General features: G+C 59.7%; 1 protein-coding gene across 7 annotated transcripts in view; it reads right to left on the bottom strand.

Annotated features, from left to right (window-relative positions):
- HCFC1 (host cell factor C1) overlaps positions 1-17,429 on the bottom strand; it is an 87,197-nt gene extending 69,768 nt beyond the window's left edge. The window contains exons 1-17 of one of the 7 annotated variants that reach the window (XM_059733012.1): positions 17,338-17,429; positions 14,641-14,897; positions 12,782-12,930; positions 11,634-11,794; positions 10,690-10,898; positions 9,939-10,023; positions 9,738-9,844; positions 8,502-8,681; positions 7,513-7,878; positions 6,370-6,530; positions 5,802-5,999; positions 4,736-4,963; positions 4,075-4,179; positions 3,062-3,281; positions 2,660-2,802; positions 2,452-2,590; positions 345-565 (exon numbers count right to left, since the gene is read on the bottom strand). In XM_059733012.1, the coding sequence (XP_059588995.1) occupies positions 345-565; positions 2,452-2,590; positions 2,660-2,802; positions 3,062-3,281; positions 4,075-4,179; positions 4,736-4,963; positions 5,802-5,999; positions 6,370-6,530; positions 7,513-7,878; positions 8,502-8,681; positions 9,738-9,844; positions 9,939-10,023; positions 10,690-10,898; positions 11,634-11,794; positions 12,782-12,930; positions 14,641-14,875 (2,907 nt within the window). In that variant the 5' untranslated portion in view covers positions 14,876-14,897; positions 17,338-17,429. The other 6 variants (XM_059733007.1, XM_059733010.1, XM_059733008.1 and 3 more) reach the window with 6 other exon arrangements.
- Positions 17,430-19,015: the final 1,586 nt, after the last annotated feature.

Genomic DNA, 19,015 nt, shown 5'->3' with positions numbered 1-19,015 from the left:
TGCCTGGAGAGGGTGGGATTGGGGCCTGGCACTGTCACTCATCTGCCTAGTGAGGGTGGACACGATATAGGGATGGGGCCTGGTGCTATTACACCCTGAGGCTGATGGTGGGGACCGGGTGGGAGTGAGTGACAGCTGGTGCACATTCTCATGGCCATGGCAGCACAGTGCTTAGAGGTAGAGTCAGGGCTTAGCACTTCACATCTATGGAGATGGTGGGGGCTGGGTGTGGGCAGGGCCCAATGCTGTCAGAGCTTGGAGCAGGGGTGCGGCCTGGCCCTGTCACTCATCTGGACACCATGATACAAGTGTGGCTAGTGCCTGCACCTGGAGCTGTCACTCACCTGCATGGTGATGGTGGGCGTGGCTAGGCCTGCAGCAGGTGCCATAGTGGTCTGGGCAGCTGAAACAGTGATGGCAGCAGGGTTGAGCACCTGGCTGCTGAGCGTGGCGATGGTGCCCAGTGTAGTTATGGGTGTGGCCAGCGAGGCATTGGCACTGTGTCCACCTGCTCCTGCTAGGCTGGTCGACACTGTCCCTGTCACCGTGCCCAGTGTCGTCACCCCTGCAGGGAGGGTGGAGGGAAAGAGAGGGGGACAGCTTGGCCTCAGTGCACTGCATCATGGGATAAATCACTGGGAGGGGGGTGCAGCACTGCATGCTGGGATACGCACTACAAATTCCCTCTGCAGGGTCTTAGAGTGACTCCCAGCAGCAGTGTATTGTGGAACAGCACCCAGAGGGAAGCACCACATACTGGGATAAGCATTGCAAACTTCCCCTGTAGGGTTTTAACATGACTCCAAGCAGCAATTCATTGTGGGACAGTGCCCAAGGGGAAGCAAAGCATGCTGGGATAGGTCTCAAGCTCCCCCAGAGCCTTAGCATGATTCCCAGAAAGCCTGGGGGGAAGAATGGGGTGGGGGTGGGGGGGCAAGAGCAGAGCATTGTGGGACTGCAACCAGAGGAAAACATGGCATGCTTTGATAGACATCACGAGCTCCCACAAGGCCTTAGTGTGATTCCCCACAGCAAAGCATTCTCGGATAGCTGCCAAGGGAAAGCACTAGGAGGCTGCAGGAGTGATCGTAAGCTCACCCAAGGCCTTAGCACAAGAGTGAGCAAAATACAGCCCACAGGCTGGATTCAGCCTCTGAGGGATTTTGTCTAGCCTGTGGCAGATCCCTCAGCCCTGACTGGCCCAGGCATGCAGGGCAGCCCAAGCCCTGGTGTGTGCAACTGGTCCCACTGTCACTGGGGGTGCAGTGGGTCTGGGGCAACTCAGCAGCCAGACTTGCTTCCCAGCAGTTGTTCTGGCTACCACAGCTGCTGGACCCAGTCCAGGCATCCTATCACATCCACCCTGCACCCGCTGCTGGAAGCAGAACCTGCACAGGCAGGGCACTTGGCCAGGCAGCTGGAATGGGGGCAGGTGGGAAGGGGTGTCCAAGAGCAAAACAGGCACGTGGGGCCTGGGATCTTGGGGTGGTGACAGTATGGCCCCAGGGCCAACGCAGAACTGTGATCTGCTGTCCTTACAACCCCATGATGCACACAGGTTCCACGGGCAGGAGTGTGTAGGGAACAGATTGTAGCTCTGCTCCAAAAATCCCAGCCCCGGCCCAGGATGCAGCGCTCTGCCCACCCATGGCTCCAATCCTATTTGCCTGGCTATGCATCCTGCCTATGCAGCTCCCGGACAGTTACCACAGAGACCCTGGGATATTGGGGTGGTGACAGCACAGACCTGAGGCTAAGCCACAATCCTCTGCCCGCCCCTGCCCGCAGAAGCCACGCCTGCTGCAGGGGTGTGCAGGCAGTGGATGGCGATTCTGCTTCAGGCCCATGCTGTCACTGCCCCATGATCCTGGCCTTGCCTACCCACCCACCTGCCCAGCTCCCAAATATCACTGCCTGCCTGTCCCTGGCTCTGTACTACGTAAGAGTTTTGGTGAACTGTTGCAGGTGTGCAGGGAGGCAATGCAGAGTGTTGACCTGGCCTGCGACAGCTCAGCAAAACTCCCTACATAGCCCATGGGCCCAAATAATTGCTCACCCCTCCCTTAGCATGATTCCCAGAAGACCTGGTGGCCAAGCAGTAGGATATTATGGGATAGCATAAAATAAGAATGGCATTCTGGGACAGCTTGCAGGGGAAGGGGCATCATGCATAACCCCAGGGTCTCAGCATGATTCCCAGCAGGCCTTTGGGGGCCCAGCAGCAGTGCACTGTGGGATAGCAATGAGAGAGAAATTCCACGCTGGGATAAGCATCCCAATCTCCCAGGCCTTTCAAGAGCCAACAGCAGTGTACTGTGGAGCATCTCCCATAGCAGGGGCCACGGTGCCCGCTGGGGTACTAGTACGAATGCTCGTGGGCAGGAAGTATTGCATTCCGGGATACCCATGGTGGAAGGACTCCACATCACCACCACCCACTACCCCCAATACCTGTGGTTCCCTTGACGACCAACGTGGTGACGGTGGGCTTCACAGCTGAGACGGTGACAGGGGTGACAAGGCGCACCCCTCCCATGGGCACTGTCCTCAGGATTGTGCCCGGCTGCCCTGGCGCCCCTTTCAGTACCACCTGGGGGAGAGGGATGAGTCAGTGCCCGGCTGCATGCCCCCCTCGGCCCCCCAGACACCTTGCACTCACCTGTGTGACCCCTTGCTGCCCATGGCCTGTGGCCAGCTTGGGCACTGCTGTGATGATCTTGGCAGGGGTGCCAGTACCCGAGGTCATGACTTTGGTGGTGATGATGGTGATGGGGGACTTGATGCCAGGACTGCTCGTCACACCTGGGGGTGGAAGGAAGGGAGGTCGGGGGGGGGGGGCAACAGGGGCACCTCCCCAAACTGTCTGATGTCTCTCCTAACCCAGTCTGCCTACTATTTCCCCCTCCAGGCCCAATCCCTTCCTCAGAACCATCCTAACCCTCCCATCCCCAGCTGCCCTCTTGCCTGAAAAGCAGCCCCCATCCCTACTCCTGCCACGCTCCCTTCTTGCCCGAGGAGCACCCCCCCCCATCCCTCCACAGCCTCCCTTGGCGGCAGGTACCGGTAGCGCCGGACTGGGTGATGATGGCTGACATGGGGATAGTCTTGATGATGGTGGTGGTGCCGGGCTTGGTGGTGCTGGGTGAGACGCTGCTGATGCCCAGGATAGTGGGCTTGGCTGTGCTGCCGCCTGCCTGTGTTGTCGTCAGGATGGTTGTGGGCTTCCCATCCGCTGATGTCACCAGCTTCAGAATCGTGCCTGCTGGCAGTGGACCCTTTGTCTGGAGGGAAAGAGGATGGTCAGCGCCAGCCCAGATACCTGGGCCAACACCCAGTTTCCCCAGTGAGGCAGGAAAGGGGGCTTAGAGCTGGAAGCCCAGATGCCTCAGTTCTTTCCAGCACAGGAAGCAATCTGGGTTCCAACACAGGAAGGGAGTGGGGATGTGGGGGGATTAAAAGCTGGATGTCTTGGTCCTTTCCGAGCATGGGAGGGTAGGATAGAAACTAAAGCCAGAAACCTGGGAGCTCAGACACCTGGGTCCTTCCTAGCAGGGGGAGGATTGGGATCTGGGATTAGAAATCAGGGGTCTGGGAGTCCAAACATTTGGTTTCTTTCCAGTATAGGAGGGGAGGGGGTCTGGAGTTAGGGATTGTAACTGGAGGTCTGGGGGTCCAGATGCCTGGGTCCTTCCTGGCATGGAAGGAGAGAAGAATTTGGGGCCAGGAGGGGAGGGATTAAAGCTGGTAGCCTGGATGCTTGGGTCCCTCCCCAGCAGGACAGAAGCATGGGAGCTAGGTCAGAGGACTATTGTCAAGTGCTTGGGAGCCCAGGCGCTTGGGTTCCACCTCAACTCAGAGAAGAGAAACAAGCTCTGGAAGGAGACTGAACCCAGGCATCTAAAGCTTTATCCCAACTTTAAGAGGAGCAAGATCTGCTGGAAAAAGTGGGAGCCCAAGATTGGGAGTTCTCTCTGTTCTGGAGAGAGGACCAGTAGAGGCTGGAAGCTCAGATGCCTGGGTTCTTTGGCTGCGGGCCCTGGGCCTGCCTCATTTTCCCCCATCTGCCCAGCTCACCTGGATGATCTGCGTGACAGGCCCACTAGACGCCTGCCCGGTCACCGCAGAGCTCTGCACCGGCTTCGTCTGCACCACTGACATCACCTTCCCCAGGTTGGAGATCTATGACGGAGTGCATGAGCCCTATGGCATGCTGCAACATGGGGGACCCAACCCCGCCCCAGGGCATGCTGAAAGACGGGAGACCAGGCCCTTGCCCTAACCCATGCTAGAAGATGGGTACCCCCGCCAGCCCCCCTGGGACATGCTGGGAGATGGGAACCAGCCCTGCCCCCCTCCCCCCACCCAAGATGCCTCCCAGCCACAGGGCATGCTAGGAAACAGGAACATCTGGGTTCCCTCCATCCTCTGGGAGGGGATCAGAGCAGGACCTAGATGTCTGGGTTTCCTCCATGCTTTGGGAGATGGTCAGAGCAGGACCTGGATGCCCAAGTTCCCTCTATGCTAATGAAGAAACAGAGATCAGGGCAGGGCCTGGACAGCTGGGTTCTCCATGTGCTCTGGGAAGGGTAGGGAGGTCAGGGCACAGCCTGGATTCTGTGTGCTCCAGAAGAGGCATGGAGACCAGAGCACAGCCTGGACACCTGGGTTCCCCATGTGCTCTGGGAGGGGTGGGGAGGTAAACGCAAGGCCCAGATGCCTGGGTCCCTGTACTCACCAGGGCACTGCCACCAGGCACGGAGATGGGGCTCTTGACGAGAGTGATGGTCTTGGTGACACCACCCACCACGGTGGTCATGACTTGGGCCTGCTGTGCCACAGTGACAGTGCCTGATTTGTGCACAGTGATGATGGGCCGTGTGGGTGTTGCTGATGTGACCACCGAGGCCGATGTGCCCACTTGAGCCGCTGCTGTCTTCAGCATCCGTGTCGCTGGGTTGCTCACCTGGGGGGGGAAGCAGGGAGGGTGGCACACAGTCACTGGGAGTGGAGGGTCCCAAACACCTGGGTTCCACCTCAGCTCCAGAAGAGGGTGGCATCTGTCAGGTTGGAGGAGCCCAGATGCATGGGTTCTACCCCATCTTGGGGAAGGGGTGGGATCTGCTGGGTTAGAAAGAACTGAATGCCTGGGTTCTACTCCTGACTGAAGAGAGCACGGAGGCTGCAGGGAAAAATGGGAGTCCAGACTGATGGATTCTCTGGCGGGGGAGTGGAGACTAGCAGGTTAGAGCATGAGAGCGTGGACACCTGGATTCTTGCCCAGCTGGGTTGAAGCAGGGAGAACCAAGAGCCTGGATGCCCTATGTTCTATGCCCAGCTCCCTAGAAGTGCTCTGAGTGGTAGCCTGGGTCCCAAATCAGCTGCAGGATGGGGGGGAAAAGAAAAGGAGTGAGAACCTGGACACCTGGGTTCCCCCCAAAACATCTACTGAAAGTGCTGAGGGTCATAGTGACAGCCCAGATCCCAAGGCAGCTGCAGGATGAAAGCCAAGTCTAGTAGGTCAGCCTGAGGGTGAGAACCAGGACCCCTGAGTTTCCATCCAGCTCTCTAGAAGTACTGTGGGTGGCATCTTGGCAGCCTGGGCACCTGGGTCCCAAGCCAGCTACAGCCTGGCAGCCCAGACTCCTGGGTCCCGAAGGGGCTGTAGGATGAAGATGGAGTCTGGGGGGTCAGCAGAGTGAGAACCAGGACATCTGGGTTCTCCTGTTGGCTGCAGGCCAAACCCCTAGGTTCCCCTTGCTGCAACCCAAACACCTGAGTCATGGGGATGGGAGGGCACTCACCATGACAGGTGAGGAGGCAACCTTGACGGTGGCAGGCAACGAGGTGGTACCAGGGGACACAGCCACAGTCTTGACGATGGTGGTGCCAGCTGGGACACTGAGCACCGTGGGTGCTGAGGCTGGCGGGATCTTCTGTGTGGCAGCCGCTGCTGCCGCCAGTGCCGCCATACCACTCATCTGGGGGCTGCTCCCAATCACCTGGGGGGAGGAAAGGTTAAGGGGGCCCCCCCATGTACCCCCTCTAGCCTCCCATAACCCTAACAGCCCCACACTTGCCCAGCTCCTACAGTACCCCTGCATCTCCAATTGCCCACCTAATCCAGATGCCTCCCCATGGGTCCCCTATCAGGCCAGCCCCACATAGCCCCAGCTCCTCAAGACCCCAAAGTATCACCCCCCACAACTCTTATATACCCCTCACTCCCCTAAACTCTCTGAAGCCCACCCCCCCATGCTCCAAAATCTCCTTCATACCTACCCATACCCACCCATGCTCCCTCCAGCCTGCCTACTTCCCCTAGCACCTCCCCCCAGATACCCTCTCATGCTTCTTGCACCCCCCACTCACCGTGCCCTGGGCAGTCTGGGTGGGTACTACCATGCGCACACCAGCAGGCAGTGAGGTGACGGCGACTGGGGCCTTGCCAACCTGCCCAGCTGAGCGCACTGTCACCAGTGGGGGCCCTGGCGAGGCCTGCGGGCCTGGCACTTTGAGCACTGTTGGCACACCTGCAGGGTGGGGCAGGGTTCAGTGATGTCCTTCTCTGGGCATTATGGGATTGTACATTCCCCCAATGACACTGTGGGATTGGAGGGACATTAACTGGGCCCTGCCAGCTTTGGTCCCAGTAGATTCTGGGACGGAGATGTGGGGAGGAGCAGAAGCAAGATGGGTTCTCTGCCCCAAAGCATTGTGGGTAGAGACATCACATCTTCACCCAGACTATTCTGGGATGGAAACCAGAAGTGACTAGGTGCCCCCAAGTCTGCTAGAAGGGAGCATTTGCTGCCCCCAAGGCATTGTAGGATAAACTCAGCTACTTCCTACTCTCCCCCAAAATGGAAAAGGACCGCACAGATGCCCCAAAAGCTGCTGAGATGAAATAGCTGCCTCCCCCAGCCCCAGAGCATTGTGGGATTGCAGAGCTACTTCTTACCCTGCCCCACCACTGGAACAGCCCCAAAGGATTCTGGGATAGGAGGAACGGCCTGAGAAGCTTCTGGGATGGAGTAGCTGCTGCCCCCCTCCCAGCCCCAAGGCATTGTGGGATCACATGGCCATCTTCTACCCCCCCTTTCCCCCCCCAACCAAGAGAATGCTCAGTCAACTCCTGACCTCCCTGCAAGCCCCAGGGCATTGTAGGAAAGAAAGAACCACTAGTGGGGTATGGGATACCCCAGAGGCTTCTGGGACTGAGCATCTGCCTCCCCATTCTTCCAGGTCATTGTGGAACTACACAGACACCTCTTGCCCTCTGCCACAGCCCCAGAGCACTGTGGGATAAAAGAGACTACCAGTGGGGTATGGGATCTCCCACAGGCTTCTGGGACAGAATTGCCTCCCCCCAGGCTCAGGGAATCATGGAATGGCACAACCACCTCTTGTTTTTCCCCCTACAGCACCAGGGAACTCTGGGAAGGAACATCCACCTCCTGCCAGCCCCAGGACACAGTGGGACACAGGGCCCCCCACCCCCAGTGCCCCACTCACCCTGTGTGCGGGGGCTGGAGGCAACAGGCAGGGCAGCACTGGCAGGCAGCACCTGCAGGGCAGTGGTGGCAGGAGCAGGTGCAGCAGTGGCTGGGGGCAGCAGAGTAATGCCCACCTGGGCCAGGGGTGGAGCAGCAGCAGCAGGCGTAGGGGCAACAGGTGCAGCGGCAGCAGGCGCAGGGCTCTTGGGTGGGTTGGCGGGCACCGAGGGCACGGGGGTAGGTGCAGGTGAAGCAGCCGCTGGCAGGTCATACTTCTGCAACTGCAGGAGGTAGGAGTCGGCTGTGGGCACTGCGCCCCAGCTCACCTCCAATGATGTTGTGTTGGCCCGCACCAGCTGTACCCGTGCCGGCCCTGGAGGCTTCTCTGCGGGGGGGGAGGGGGGGGAGGGGGAAACAGGTCAGGGGCCCTGCCAGGCTGCCCCAAAACGGGCCAGGCCAGGCTGGAGCCACCTGGACCCCAGTACTTGCCCCCACATCCAGAGTCCAGGACCTCCAACCAAGTGCCAAGCCATGAGGTGCCACTCCTCCCCACCCCACAATGTAGGGCCCCCTCATTTGAGATAACAACAGGTTCGGACTTCCTTAGACTCAACTAGAGTCCACCCCAAACCAGTCCTGCTTCCTCCATCTACAGGGTCTCCTCCTGGCCTTACCCCCCACTCCCATAGCAAGGCAGACCCAGGCCCAGACATCCCCAGCCCCAATTTCCCCCCAAATCCAGGTACCCCCCCATAGGATCCCCTGGCACGGCCCAGGTACTGACAGAGCACCTCCACCCCAGCCCAAGAACACCCGCCATGAACCCTGACTTGGCTCCCCCTAACCTCAAGCAGCCCCAATGAAGCCTCAGCCCCCACAGACCCAGGCACCTCTCTCGACCAGCCTCAGTACCCCCCCGCACCTCCTCAGCACATACCCCCATCCCCCAGGTCCAGCCCTGGCTCTCCCCAGGCACCCCCCAAATCTCCCCGACACACTGAAACTCACCAGTCTCGAGGTACCAGAGGTCCTTGCAGCAAACTTGGTTGTTCCAAGCCTTACGGTAACCATCACGCCCACTCCAGATGTAGAGGCGTGTGTTGATGGCCACAGCACAGTGTCCAGCCCGTGCTCGTGGGATGTTGTCCTCCAGTGTGTCCATTAAGATAGACTCCCATGCCATCGAATCTGCCACCCGCCACAATACGCACTGGTCAGTGGGGAAGCAGACCCCAAGGGGGCTGTACTCTACCAGGCTGAGGCCCCTCTGAGGGGATCGTGGAGATTGGAGGGAGTCATCACTCACCCAGGTCAAGGCAGAGGAGACCCAGGCTCAGGTAGAAGGGACCTGGGGTTGTGTCGGGGTGTGTGTGGGGTGGGGCACAGTTCCTGGCCTGGGAAGACCCCAGTTATTTTGAGGGGAGGGGGTCTCTCCCAGGCTGAGGCAGAAGAGGCTCTGGAGGAGTCTCCAGCATTGGGGGGACCCCAGGAGTTGGGGAGGGGGGTCAGGCCAGGCTTACCAAGGATGAGCCAGAGGGCTGGCGGAGGGAGGGGGAGGAAGATGGTTTCCAGGGCTGAGGGGGAAGGGTCAAGAGGAATCCTCACTCATCCAGCCCAAAGCAAAGGGGAGCCAGAAAGGATGGAGGGAATGGGTTCTAGATCTTGCTCAGGCTGGGTTTGGGCCCAGGGGGGTGTCCTCACTCCTCCCAGGTCAAGAGAACTGAGGGGATCTAGGTGCTCACAGGGGCCAGGGGAGGTCACCCAGGCCGAGACAGAGCTTGGGAGGCAGGGTCTGGCTTCCCCAGGCTGAGGCAAAGGAAGCCTTACAAGACTCCAGGGGTCTCCACCAGGGAAAGGGGCCTGGTGGTGGGGAGGAAGTCTGTGCCAAGCTTGGGCAAAGGGAAACCTAGGGGTCTCACAACCCAACACCAAAGCAGAGGGGACCTGGGAGACCCAAGGTGTCTGGAATTTCCCCAAGCTGAGGCACAGAAGATCCTGGGGGAGGGGGCTTTGCTTACCTGGATCAAGGCAAGAAGTGTGGAGGATGGGTCTCCCCTAGGGTGAGGCACAAGGGGCTTGTGGTGGGAAGGGTGTCTCCCCTAGGCTGGAGCAGAGGGGACTGGGGGTGGTCCTCTGGGGTTGGGAGGACCTGGGGGGTCTTGGGTGGGAGGGGCTCCCCCAGGCTGAGGCACAGGGGATCTTGGAGGGCAGGGGCGTTCTGAGGCTGGGGTGGGTTGGGCTCACCCAGGTTGAGGCAGGCGAGAGTGTTGGTGCATTTCCATTCCTTCTCGTGTGTGGCCACCTTGACGTCATCCATAACGAGGGGTACCCAGCCCCCAAACACATACATCCTGAGGGGCGGGGGGGGCAAAGGGTCAGAGCAGCTGGGGGGATGGGGGCCATGGGGGGAGGGGGGGGGTGTGGAATGGAAGAAAGGGGTCTTACTTATTGCCAATGGTGGTGGCAGAATGCAGGCTGCGGGGCAGGGGTGCTACTCCACTCAGGCTGGGCTTGTTCCATGTCAGGGTCTCTGCAGAGGAGGGTGGAGAGGGCAGACACTGAGACCCCATCCACAACCCCTCTGCTTTCACTCCCAGCCCTGCCTCCCAGCCCAGAGAACTCCAATATCCAGGCTCCTGAGCCCCCTTGCTGTAGCCCCACAGACCCTTTTTGCCTCCCAGAACCATGAGAACCCAGTCATCTAGTCTCCCAGACACCCCACTTTCACCCTGCAGGTTCCACTCCCCACTCAAGAGAACGCAGTATCCAGGCTCCCAACTCTCACCTCCCCAGACCTAATTCCCCCTAAAGAACCCAGGCACCTGGGATCCCAGCTTTCACCTCCCCAGACCTTACACCCCCTTAGAGAACCCAGGTGTCTAGGCTTCCAATTCCCATTGCCTTCAACCACCATACCCTCCCCATAACCCATCCAGAACAGAGAGAGAACCCAGGTGGCTGGGGTCCCACTCCCCTGCTCTCATCTCCCTCTACTCAGGTACCCAGGCTGCCAGCATCACTAACCCACCAGATCCACCTCCCTTTCCCAAGCAAGGAGAAGAACCCAAGTAGCTGGGCTCCCAACCCCATGCTCTTCCCAACCACCCTTAGAAAAAGAAAGAACCCAGCATCTAGGTTCCCTGTTCCTTTGCTCTAACCCGCCTAGTGGGAAGGGAACCCAGGTGCGCAGACTCACCGATATCAAGGGTCCAGAGGTCACCGAGGCGGCAGCCACTCATGCCACCGTAGATGACAAGCTTGGACTTGCGGGTGTCACGCTCAGTGTAGACCACAGCTGTGTGAGACTCACGGGGCGGTGGCAACACCCCATACGTGATGGGGATGTCCCAGGCCACCACACCTGAGCCTGCCCGCAGTTCCAGCAAGTACAGGTCATTCAGGTACCTGCAGGGGAGTAGGAGGGCAGTCAGCAGACGCATCAGGATTCCCCCAGCACAGGACAGGATCCCCAGCATTCCCAGACCAGAGGCCAGGCTCTTGCAGGTGCCCCACCCTACCCTGGCAGAGACCAGGCTCCCCCAGACCCCTCCACCAGCACAGGCCAGCTGAGGCCAAGAACCCCTCAGACCCTCCCAGCAGAGATCCAGAAACCCCAAAGCTTCCCAGACCACAGGCCAGCCTTCTCCAACCAAGGCCAAGATTCGCTGGCTTCCCAGACCACAGACCAGCTTCCTGTCAGGCCTCCAACCCCATTCCTCCCCCCAGCAGAGGCCAGCCCCCCCCAGTTGAGGTCAGGCCCCTCCAGCTCCCTCCCTCAGCACAGGCCAGGCTCTCCAGCGGAGCTAAGGGACCCCCCACCCTATCCCAGCATCAGGGTGGTATAGATGAGAAAAAGCATGCATTCCCAAGCAGCTCCACTAGAGGCCCCCCTTGCCCCAGAGTTAAGAGGGGACCCAGCCATCTAGGCTATTCTGCTCTAAGACTAGCTCTCAAAGAGGACCCAAAAGTCCTGGATCCTCTGCTAGAGGCACTGGCTCCCATTAGAGAACCCAGGCATCTGGGCTCCTATCTCCTCTCCTCTGTGCATGCCAAACAGGCCTGTCCCCTTGCAGAGCTGGGAGAGAAACCAGAAGTCTGGACTCCATCTCCACCTTGGGGAACCCCAGCAACTGGACAAACCTGGGGATGTTGTTCTTGGGGTCTTCACTGTCATTGGCTAGCCCCCCAAAGAGGTAGCACTTGTTGCCAACCAGTGAGAAGCTGTGGCCCAGACGGGGGCAGGGTGGAGGCCCATTCTTGGGGGTCTTTGCCTTCAGCCTCTTCCACTCCCAGCGGCTGGCCTGCAGGGGAGGAGCGTCGCAGCGTGTTTGTGGAGGGGGCAACGAACAGTCCCCCCTTGCCCCTGCCCCATCTTTTGCCAGTGGCTTCCAGGAACCAGGAAAGGACCCAGGTATCCCACCCCCACTCCTGCTTCCCAGCTACAATACGACTCAGAAGGGAGAGGGGACCCAGGAGTCCAAGTCCTCTGCCCTGTCTTCTCTAATAGACTGGGACTGCACCCTGGTGCCCTGGTTCTCAGCCCCCCACTCCAGCTAAAACACAGCCTAGATGTCTGGGTTCACTGTGCTGTAATCTAAGGTACTATCCCCTCCCTGCACCTTACTGGGCTTGAACTCAGACATTTGGGCTCCCCTTCAGCCCCAGAAAACCTGACATCCTGCAGGGATAGAATCCAGGTGTCCTGCCCTCCTACCCCAGCCCCCAACCCCCCTCTTCCTGGCATCCTGCTCCCTGCCCCAGCCCCGCAGTGTCAGGCCACCCATAACCCAGGTGTGGGGCCCTGGCATTCTGCCTCCACAACCCTCTCCCCTGCTGTCAGGTTCCACCCCCACAGCCCAGATCATGGGAGCCTGGTGTCCTGTATCCCCAGGTCCCTGCCCCTCCCCCCAGCTCACCCCCACAGGTTCCCTATCCCACCCCCTCCAGTGTCAGGGCCCTGCATAGCCCAGAGCATGGGATCCTGGTGACCTGGCTGCCCGACTCCCTGCCCCCCTCCCCCTCATCTCAGGTCCCCTCTAGAGTGTGGGACCCCACCCACCTGCTCCTCCAGCCCAGAGCATAGGATACTGGTGTCTGCCCCCCCGCCCCCCACCAGCCCACATGTTGGGATCCCAATGTCCTGCCTGCCCCATTAACTCCCCTCCCCCAAATTTTAGACCCCTTCCCAGCCCAAAACATGGGACCCCTGTGTCAGCCCAGAATATGGGACCCCTGTCTCAGCCCTCTCCAGCCCAGAGGTCGCATCTGCGGCCCCCCCCACCTCGCACCTGGAGTTCATAGAGGTCGTTGCTGTACTTGCCATACTCCACCATGCCGCCGAAGACCAGCAGGCGGGTGCCATCGCACACAAAGCCGTAGGCGGCACAGCCTGGCGGGATGTCTCCCCGCACAGCTGGGATGAACCACTGGTTGGTGGCTGCCGGTGAGATTTGGGGGGGTGGGGGGGTGTTGGTCAGTTCAATGCCTCAAGAACCTACATACTGGGGTACCTGTACTGCCCCTGCCTGCTTAGTCCAGAATAAACCCAGGCATCCAGGCTCCCCCCTCTACCAAAACCCCTGAGAACAACAATACTGAATACTTTTGGGGGGGGGGGGGGGAGGAAACGGACGACACGCGACCCAGAGTCGCCCCCATCCCAGAAGCTGGCAAGACTAAATAATCCTACTTCAGGGGGCGAAAAGGTAGAGATCCCAGGTGTCCAGGTAACCAGACTAGGGCTCAGCCCCAGGTGGAACTGTTCCCTCTCCCAACTGCTGGGAGGGGTGGGGAAGGGGATGGAACCCAGGTGTCCAGGGGCTACACTCCAACTAGAAGCTAAGAAGTGGCTGCAGGGGAGGGGGTTTTGAACCCAGGTGTCTGGGGCAGGAAGCTCTATGCTGAGACAGCAGAAGGGTGGTGTCTGGGACAGAGATGGCTTAGACACCAAAGCTTGGGACCCTGGAAGACAGTTGAAACTAGGTGTCCAAGCGGAGAGCAGGGGAAACACTCTACAGCTCACCCCCTGCAAGCTACCCCCTGCTCTGGAAGCAGCGAATGGAACCCAGGAGTCCAGCAGAGACACCCCCCCTCCTCTTCTCATATTTGGGGAGGAAACACCTGCATGAGAAGGGTGGTGTTTCCCCCAAGGAGGGGAAAGGAACCTGGTCGGGTGGGGGTCAATCAAGTCTTTAACTCCCTTGCCTTCTGACACACACTTAGGGAGCTGAACACATGGGTCCTCTCCCTGCTTCAAGCAGATCCAGGGCCCAGATGCCTGTGTGTCCCCTGACCCTGGCTTAAATTACAAAGAGCTGGAGTCAGGGGAGCCAAGGGGAGGGCAGGTTTTGGGGCTACGTTGGGCCCTGCCCCAGTGGCCTTCATGAGGGGAACACCAATGGGAGGGGAAAGAGAACCCCCCCACACCCTGCAGCTGGGGGGGGGTGGAGCCCTAACCCCCCCAAGCATCTCAGTGCCCCCCCAGAGCTAATAAAACCTGTCCACCCCGCCTCCCACCCAAGCAGAGCAAAGGGTTAGCAGCAACACTGTTTTAAATTTGAATTTGGCGGGGGAGAGGAGATGGGGAGGGGGGCATAGGCAAGAGTGTCTCACTAAGATGTGGGGTGCAGAAAGTGTCAGAGGAGGAGCTGTCAGGGAGAGAGGGAAACAGGTGGGAAAACAGCCCACTCCCACACACACCAATACCCACTACAAGAGGGGCAACATACCCCTTGTAAACAACCTCTGTGCCCCCAACAGGGAAGCAGTAACCCTCTGACAGTGACAGTTACCCACAAACAGCTGTCAGCCCCCTCCCGAAAAACCCCAAGAGAAGGAGACCCACTGCCAGCTACAGGGAGGAGGCCCCTAGGCAGGGGGAGGCAGACACCTGTTATTGTAGGCCTGTGCCCTGGGGAGATCCCACATTGGAGGAAGGAAAGAGGCAGGGTATATAGCATGATGTCATTCCCCCCACCCACTTTGTACTAGAGGGGAGGGAGCAGACAGGCAGGGGAGAGCTGGACCATCCCATTGACCCCCCCCCCCCCACCATGCCACCCCAACTTTGGGAGACCACACATGGGGAAAGTGGTGGGGTCTAGTGTCCCACCAAGCCATCCTACGGGGGCAGACAGGGGACTCTCACCAGTGTTATAAACGTGCAGCTCATCCACGATGCCCTCGTTGCCACCACCAAAGACGACGATGAGCTCCTTGATAGCCACAGCGCGGTGGCCATGGCGGGGCCGGGGCACAGGACCAGACCAGCCCACCACCCGCTTCCAGCGCGGCTGCAGCAGCCCCAGGCTGGGAGCAGCCCCAGAGGTCCCGTCGGCAGGGGAGGCCCCCCCGGGGGTGGCAGGCGACACCACAGTGGCCATTGATGGCCCCCCTTGAGCGGTCCTGGGGGCAGTAGGGGAGGGGGTTGTTAGTTTGGGATGGGGCCAAGGCTACTGCAATCCCTCCTCTCCAGCAACCTTTGCCCACTTGCCCTGGCTTAGGGGGTAACCCCTCCTCAATGGAGCAGTTACCCCCCTGCAGCAGCTTCAACACCCCCCCCCCCCCCCATCTATGAAAAGAGCAAAAGTCCACCCAATGGGGATGGGGCAAATGCCCCCCTCCAAGAAGCAGGCACTTCTCCCCCCCATTCCAGGAAGGGGGAGGATCCCCCCAGTGGGGGCAGTTAGCCCCCCTCCCTGACACAGGGGGGCAATTACTTCAGGAGATGGAGTTACTTCAAAAAGGGGGACAACTACCCTCCACCCCAGCAGGCAGTTGTAACGCCCTCACACACGGAAGCAATTACCCCACTGCCCCTCCTCCCTCTGACAGGACACCCCCCCCCCCTTGTAGGGGCAACTAACCCCCCCCACGGGGCAAGTCCCCTCCCCTCAGCGCGGGTCCCTGGGAGCCGCCATCTTGTGCTGCCCGGACGGAAAATGGCGGCCGCCGCCGCCGCCTCGCACCCCCCCACACCGCCGCCGCCGCGTTCCGCACTTGACCCCTCCCGGCTCCCGTCACCGCCTCCCTCCCTCCCCTGCCGGCTCCCGTCCCCGCTGTACGGCACCGGACGGCAGAGGGCGAAAAAGGAGTGGGGGGTGGGTTCACGCCGCCCTGGGAGCCGCCATCTTGCGCCTGTGTGAGGGAGTCCCCGCTTTTCCCTTCCCACCCTCCCCGCCCCGGCTCGGCTCGGCCCGGCCCGCAGGAGGGCGGGGACGGAGGCGCGAGCTCCGCCCCTCCCCTGTCAGGGCGCTGCCATCTTGCAATGGATGGGGATGGGGGGGGTTGATGGGCGCCGCCATCTTGGGCAGCCGCTCCCCACCCCGTCATGTTGCTTCGTTTTTGATTCGTGCCGAACCTCCTTTCAGTACGGCGCCGCCATCTTGCAAAAGGGAGAATCCGCCTTCACCCCCGACTAGGGTGTTCCCTTTCGCTTCACCCTATCTTGGCGGAGGGAGCAATGAACTACCCCCAAAATCCACCCCAACTTAGAGAGGAGGGGCGGGGAAAGTATAGGCGGGGTGGTGGCTCCTCCCTTTTTTCTAGCCGCCTGCTCCAAATTTGGCTATTCCTGTTCAAAATAAAGCCCCCCCCCTCTCGCTGCTGCTTCCCTCCGCTGCCGGCTGCCCTCCCCGATCGGGCTTTTCATGTGCGACGCCATCTTAGAGCTTCCCCTGTAATTTCCTCTCTAGGTCCCATATACAGTATGTCCATATCCCCCTGGTCTGTCCCCTCCCTATCTCCCTCCTTCCGACGCGTGTGGGGGGATAGGTTCCCCCGTACGACAGCCATTGGAGGGAATAAGCACCACCATCCGGGGTAGAGGGTGAGGTAAAGGCCGCCATCTTGGGTCATAGGACGCCCCTCCCTCACTCTTTTATTTTAACTCCTCCCTTCTCCCTCCATTTTTGTTCCCCATCCTGCCCCGGGCATTTACGGCTCCAATGCCCGCTGCTTTCACCCCCTCGCCCGCCATAGATGGGCGACTTCAGAGCCCAGAGAGCGTAGTTGTACGGTTAACCCCATTGGCCACGAGCAGCGCCATCTTGCCACTCCCTGCCCCGCGGCCAAGCTTCTATCCTAAATAAGGTCGATCGTCGTTGGGTTTTTTACCCCCGTCTGCTGCCTCAGTTTCCTCCCAAGTGCCGAGGCCAGAGGGCAGCCCTCCCCCCCAAACAGCAACGCTATACTAAGGAGCTAAGCCGGCCATGGGCGCCGCCATTTTGAAGAGACAGGCTCCGCCCCCTCCCGGCCTCTCCACCCCACACTCCTACCCCCTCCCGGGATTTTACCCTTCTATCGCCCTCACTCTCCCTGCTGCTGGTTGTCCCGGGTTGCCCACCTCCCCCGACTTTACCTCTTCGCTTCCCTGTCCTGTGCTGAACCACTGTACGGCACACCCGGAATCATATGGGGGCCGCCATCTTGGCGCGACTAGCTCCCCCCTCGGGACCTCCCTAAACTTCCTCCCCTCCCCCACCCCGCTCCCGCGCTCTTGTCCTCTGAAATCTCCCGCCCAGCTCCGAGGATCTGCCTCCACGGACGTCATGAGGGGAGGGAGGTGGGATGGACTGCAGGCAGGCGCAGGCACCGACATCTTGGCGTCGGGCAACCGCGGGCGGAGGCTCCTGTCCCCCAAGCGCTTCCTTCTGCCCCGCGTCACATGCTTCAAATATGAGTGAATCTAGTTTTGACATTCCCCAAATGCCTGTATGTGCATGCCCCATGGCAAGTAGGAACCCAGATGGCCTCAGCAAATGCCAGAACGAAATACCCCACCCCGTGGGTCAGCGCCCAGATGTCGAGGTCCGAGCCGGCGTCTGGCTGCCCCCGGTCCAATTACCCGGATGCGAGCCCGAGCCACAAGAATCCAAGATGGCGGAGCGCGGGCAAGCCCGGATATCGACAAGATGGTGGCGCACTGGTGGCGTTGCCTCAGGGAGGTGTCCAAGATGGCGGCCCCCTCCGAGACAGACAAGCCAAGATGGCCTTCCTCTATGGGCCGCAAACAAGATGGCGGCCGCAGCCGAGTTCCCGCCCCGGATGCTGCGCCTTGGGTGGAAAGCAAGATGGCGGCGGCGGGCCCCCAAATCCCCGGATGGCGCAAGGGGGAGGAGGACTTCCAAGATGGCGGCCCGAAAGTTTAGCTGTGGCCGTTTTTCCAAGATGGCGGACGCCACGGCCCCGGATGAACCGGCTCAAATTGGCTCCCTGTTGTTTACAAGCTGAAAAAAGATCCGCGCGGCATGTCTCGTCCGATAGCGGAGCTGCAGTCGCTCCTTTCCCGCCTGAAAAGGAGGCCCCTGTGCTTGGAAAATCCGCTACATTCCGCGCCTCTTGTGGGCCGCCATTTTGAACCCTTCTTTTCAACCAGGCTCAAAGATGGCGGTGCCCAGTGCCCGGATGTTGGCGGTAGCAGCATTTGCCTTCCTCATGCGCATGTGCTGGCACCCTGTCGACTTTGAATGTGCGCATGCGCCCTTGCTTTGTATTTTGACTAGGGCGCATGTGCATTACCCCCGAACCAAGTACTATTGCGCATCTAGGCGTGGTGGGCGCTGCTCTACGCCTCATTTTATCAGTGGCTACTGTTCAGTTTGTTTGGGTGTATAGCCGCTCTCCGCCCCCTTCCTTTAACGGTCGTTTTAAAATTCCTGGGTGTTGCATCAGCTTGTACCTCCCCCACCGGACACTGTCTAAATTGACCCCCAAAATATATAAAAATATTAAACTAACTCCACTTTATCACGTTTTGCTACAAAGTACTACAATGTTTATTCCACCATTTTTATGCATATTTTTTTATTTCAGTTTGTGGGTATTTATGTCCAGGCACCAAGATAGCAGCTGGTTTCACCTCAGGGCTGAGATGGCTTGCAGGTGTTGCTCGGTGCTTCATGGTGTTGCTCATGCAAGCACCAAGCTACCTGCTGGGTTTGCTGTGGTACTCAGATGGCAGCTGTGCTCGGGCCAAGATAGCCGCTGTGCTAATACCAGCCTTTGCATCCATGCCATGATGGCAACCACTCTCACACTAGTGCCAAGATGGTGGCTAAAAGAAATGCAAAACTCTAGAATTTTTGGTTCTGAGATGATGGCCCACATTGGCACCATGCCAAGATGGCAGCTGTGGTTGTTGCAGTGGGTTCATCTAGGCCCTGAGATGGTGGCCATACTGCTGTCAAGCCCACTGCTGTTCCAGACCCCCTGGATCAACTCCTGGGGGGAGTGGGATGCTCAAGGGGGTGGATGACTGGGAGGCATATTTGGGGAGGGGAGTCCAAAACTGGCAAGAATTTTAGGAAACTATAGATGGTGTCCAGAAGTGGTAGGAATTTGGGGGAGCTACAGGTGGAGTTGGGGGTGTGGGGTGAGGCACCAGGAAGCAGGGAAGGGTTGCTTAGAGGTTGCAGTGCATGAAAGGGGGAAACCAGAGCTGGGTGGTAAGAGCTTGGCGTACAAGTGGGGGCAATATGGATAAATGGGATACACTGGGGGGGCCTCAGGTGCCATGCTTATTC

This window comes from Alligator mississippiensis, chromosome 8 (assembly GCF_030867095.1).
Source record: "Alligator mississippiensis isolate rAllMis1 chromosome 8, rAllMis1, whole genome shotgun sequence".
NCBI classification, from domain to species: Eukaryota; Metazoa; Chordata; order Crocodylia; family Alligatoridae; genus Alligator; species Alligator mississippiensis.
The sequence above is the reverse complement of the archived record's forward strand: the minus strand, read 5'-3'. Positions and strand labels throughout refer to the sequence as shown.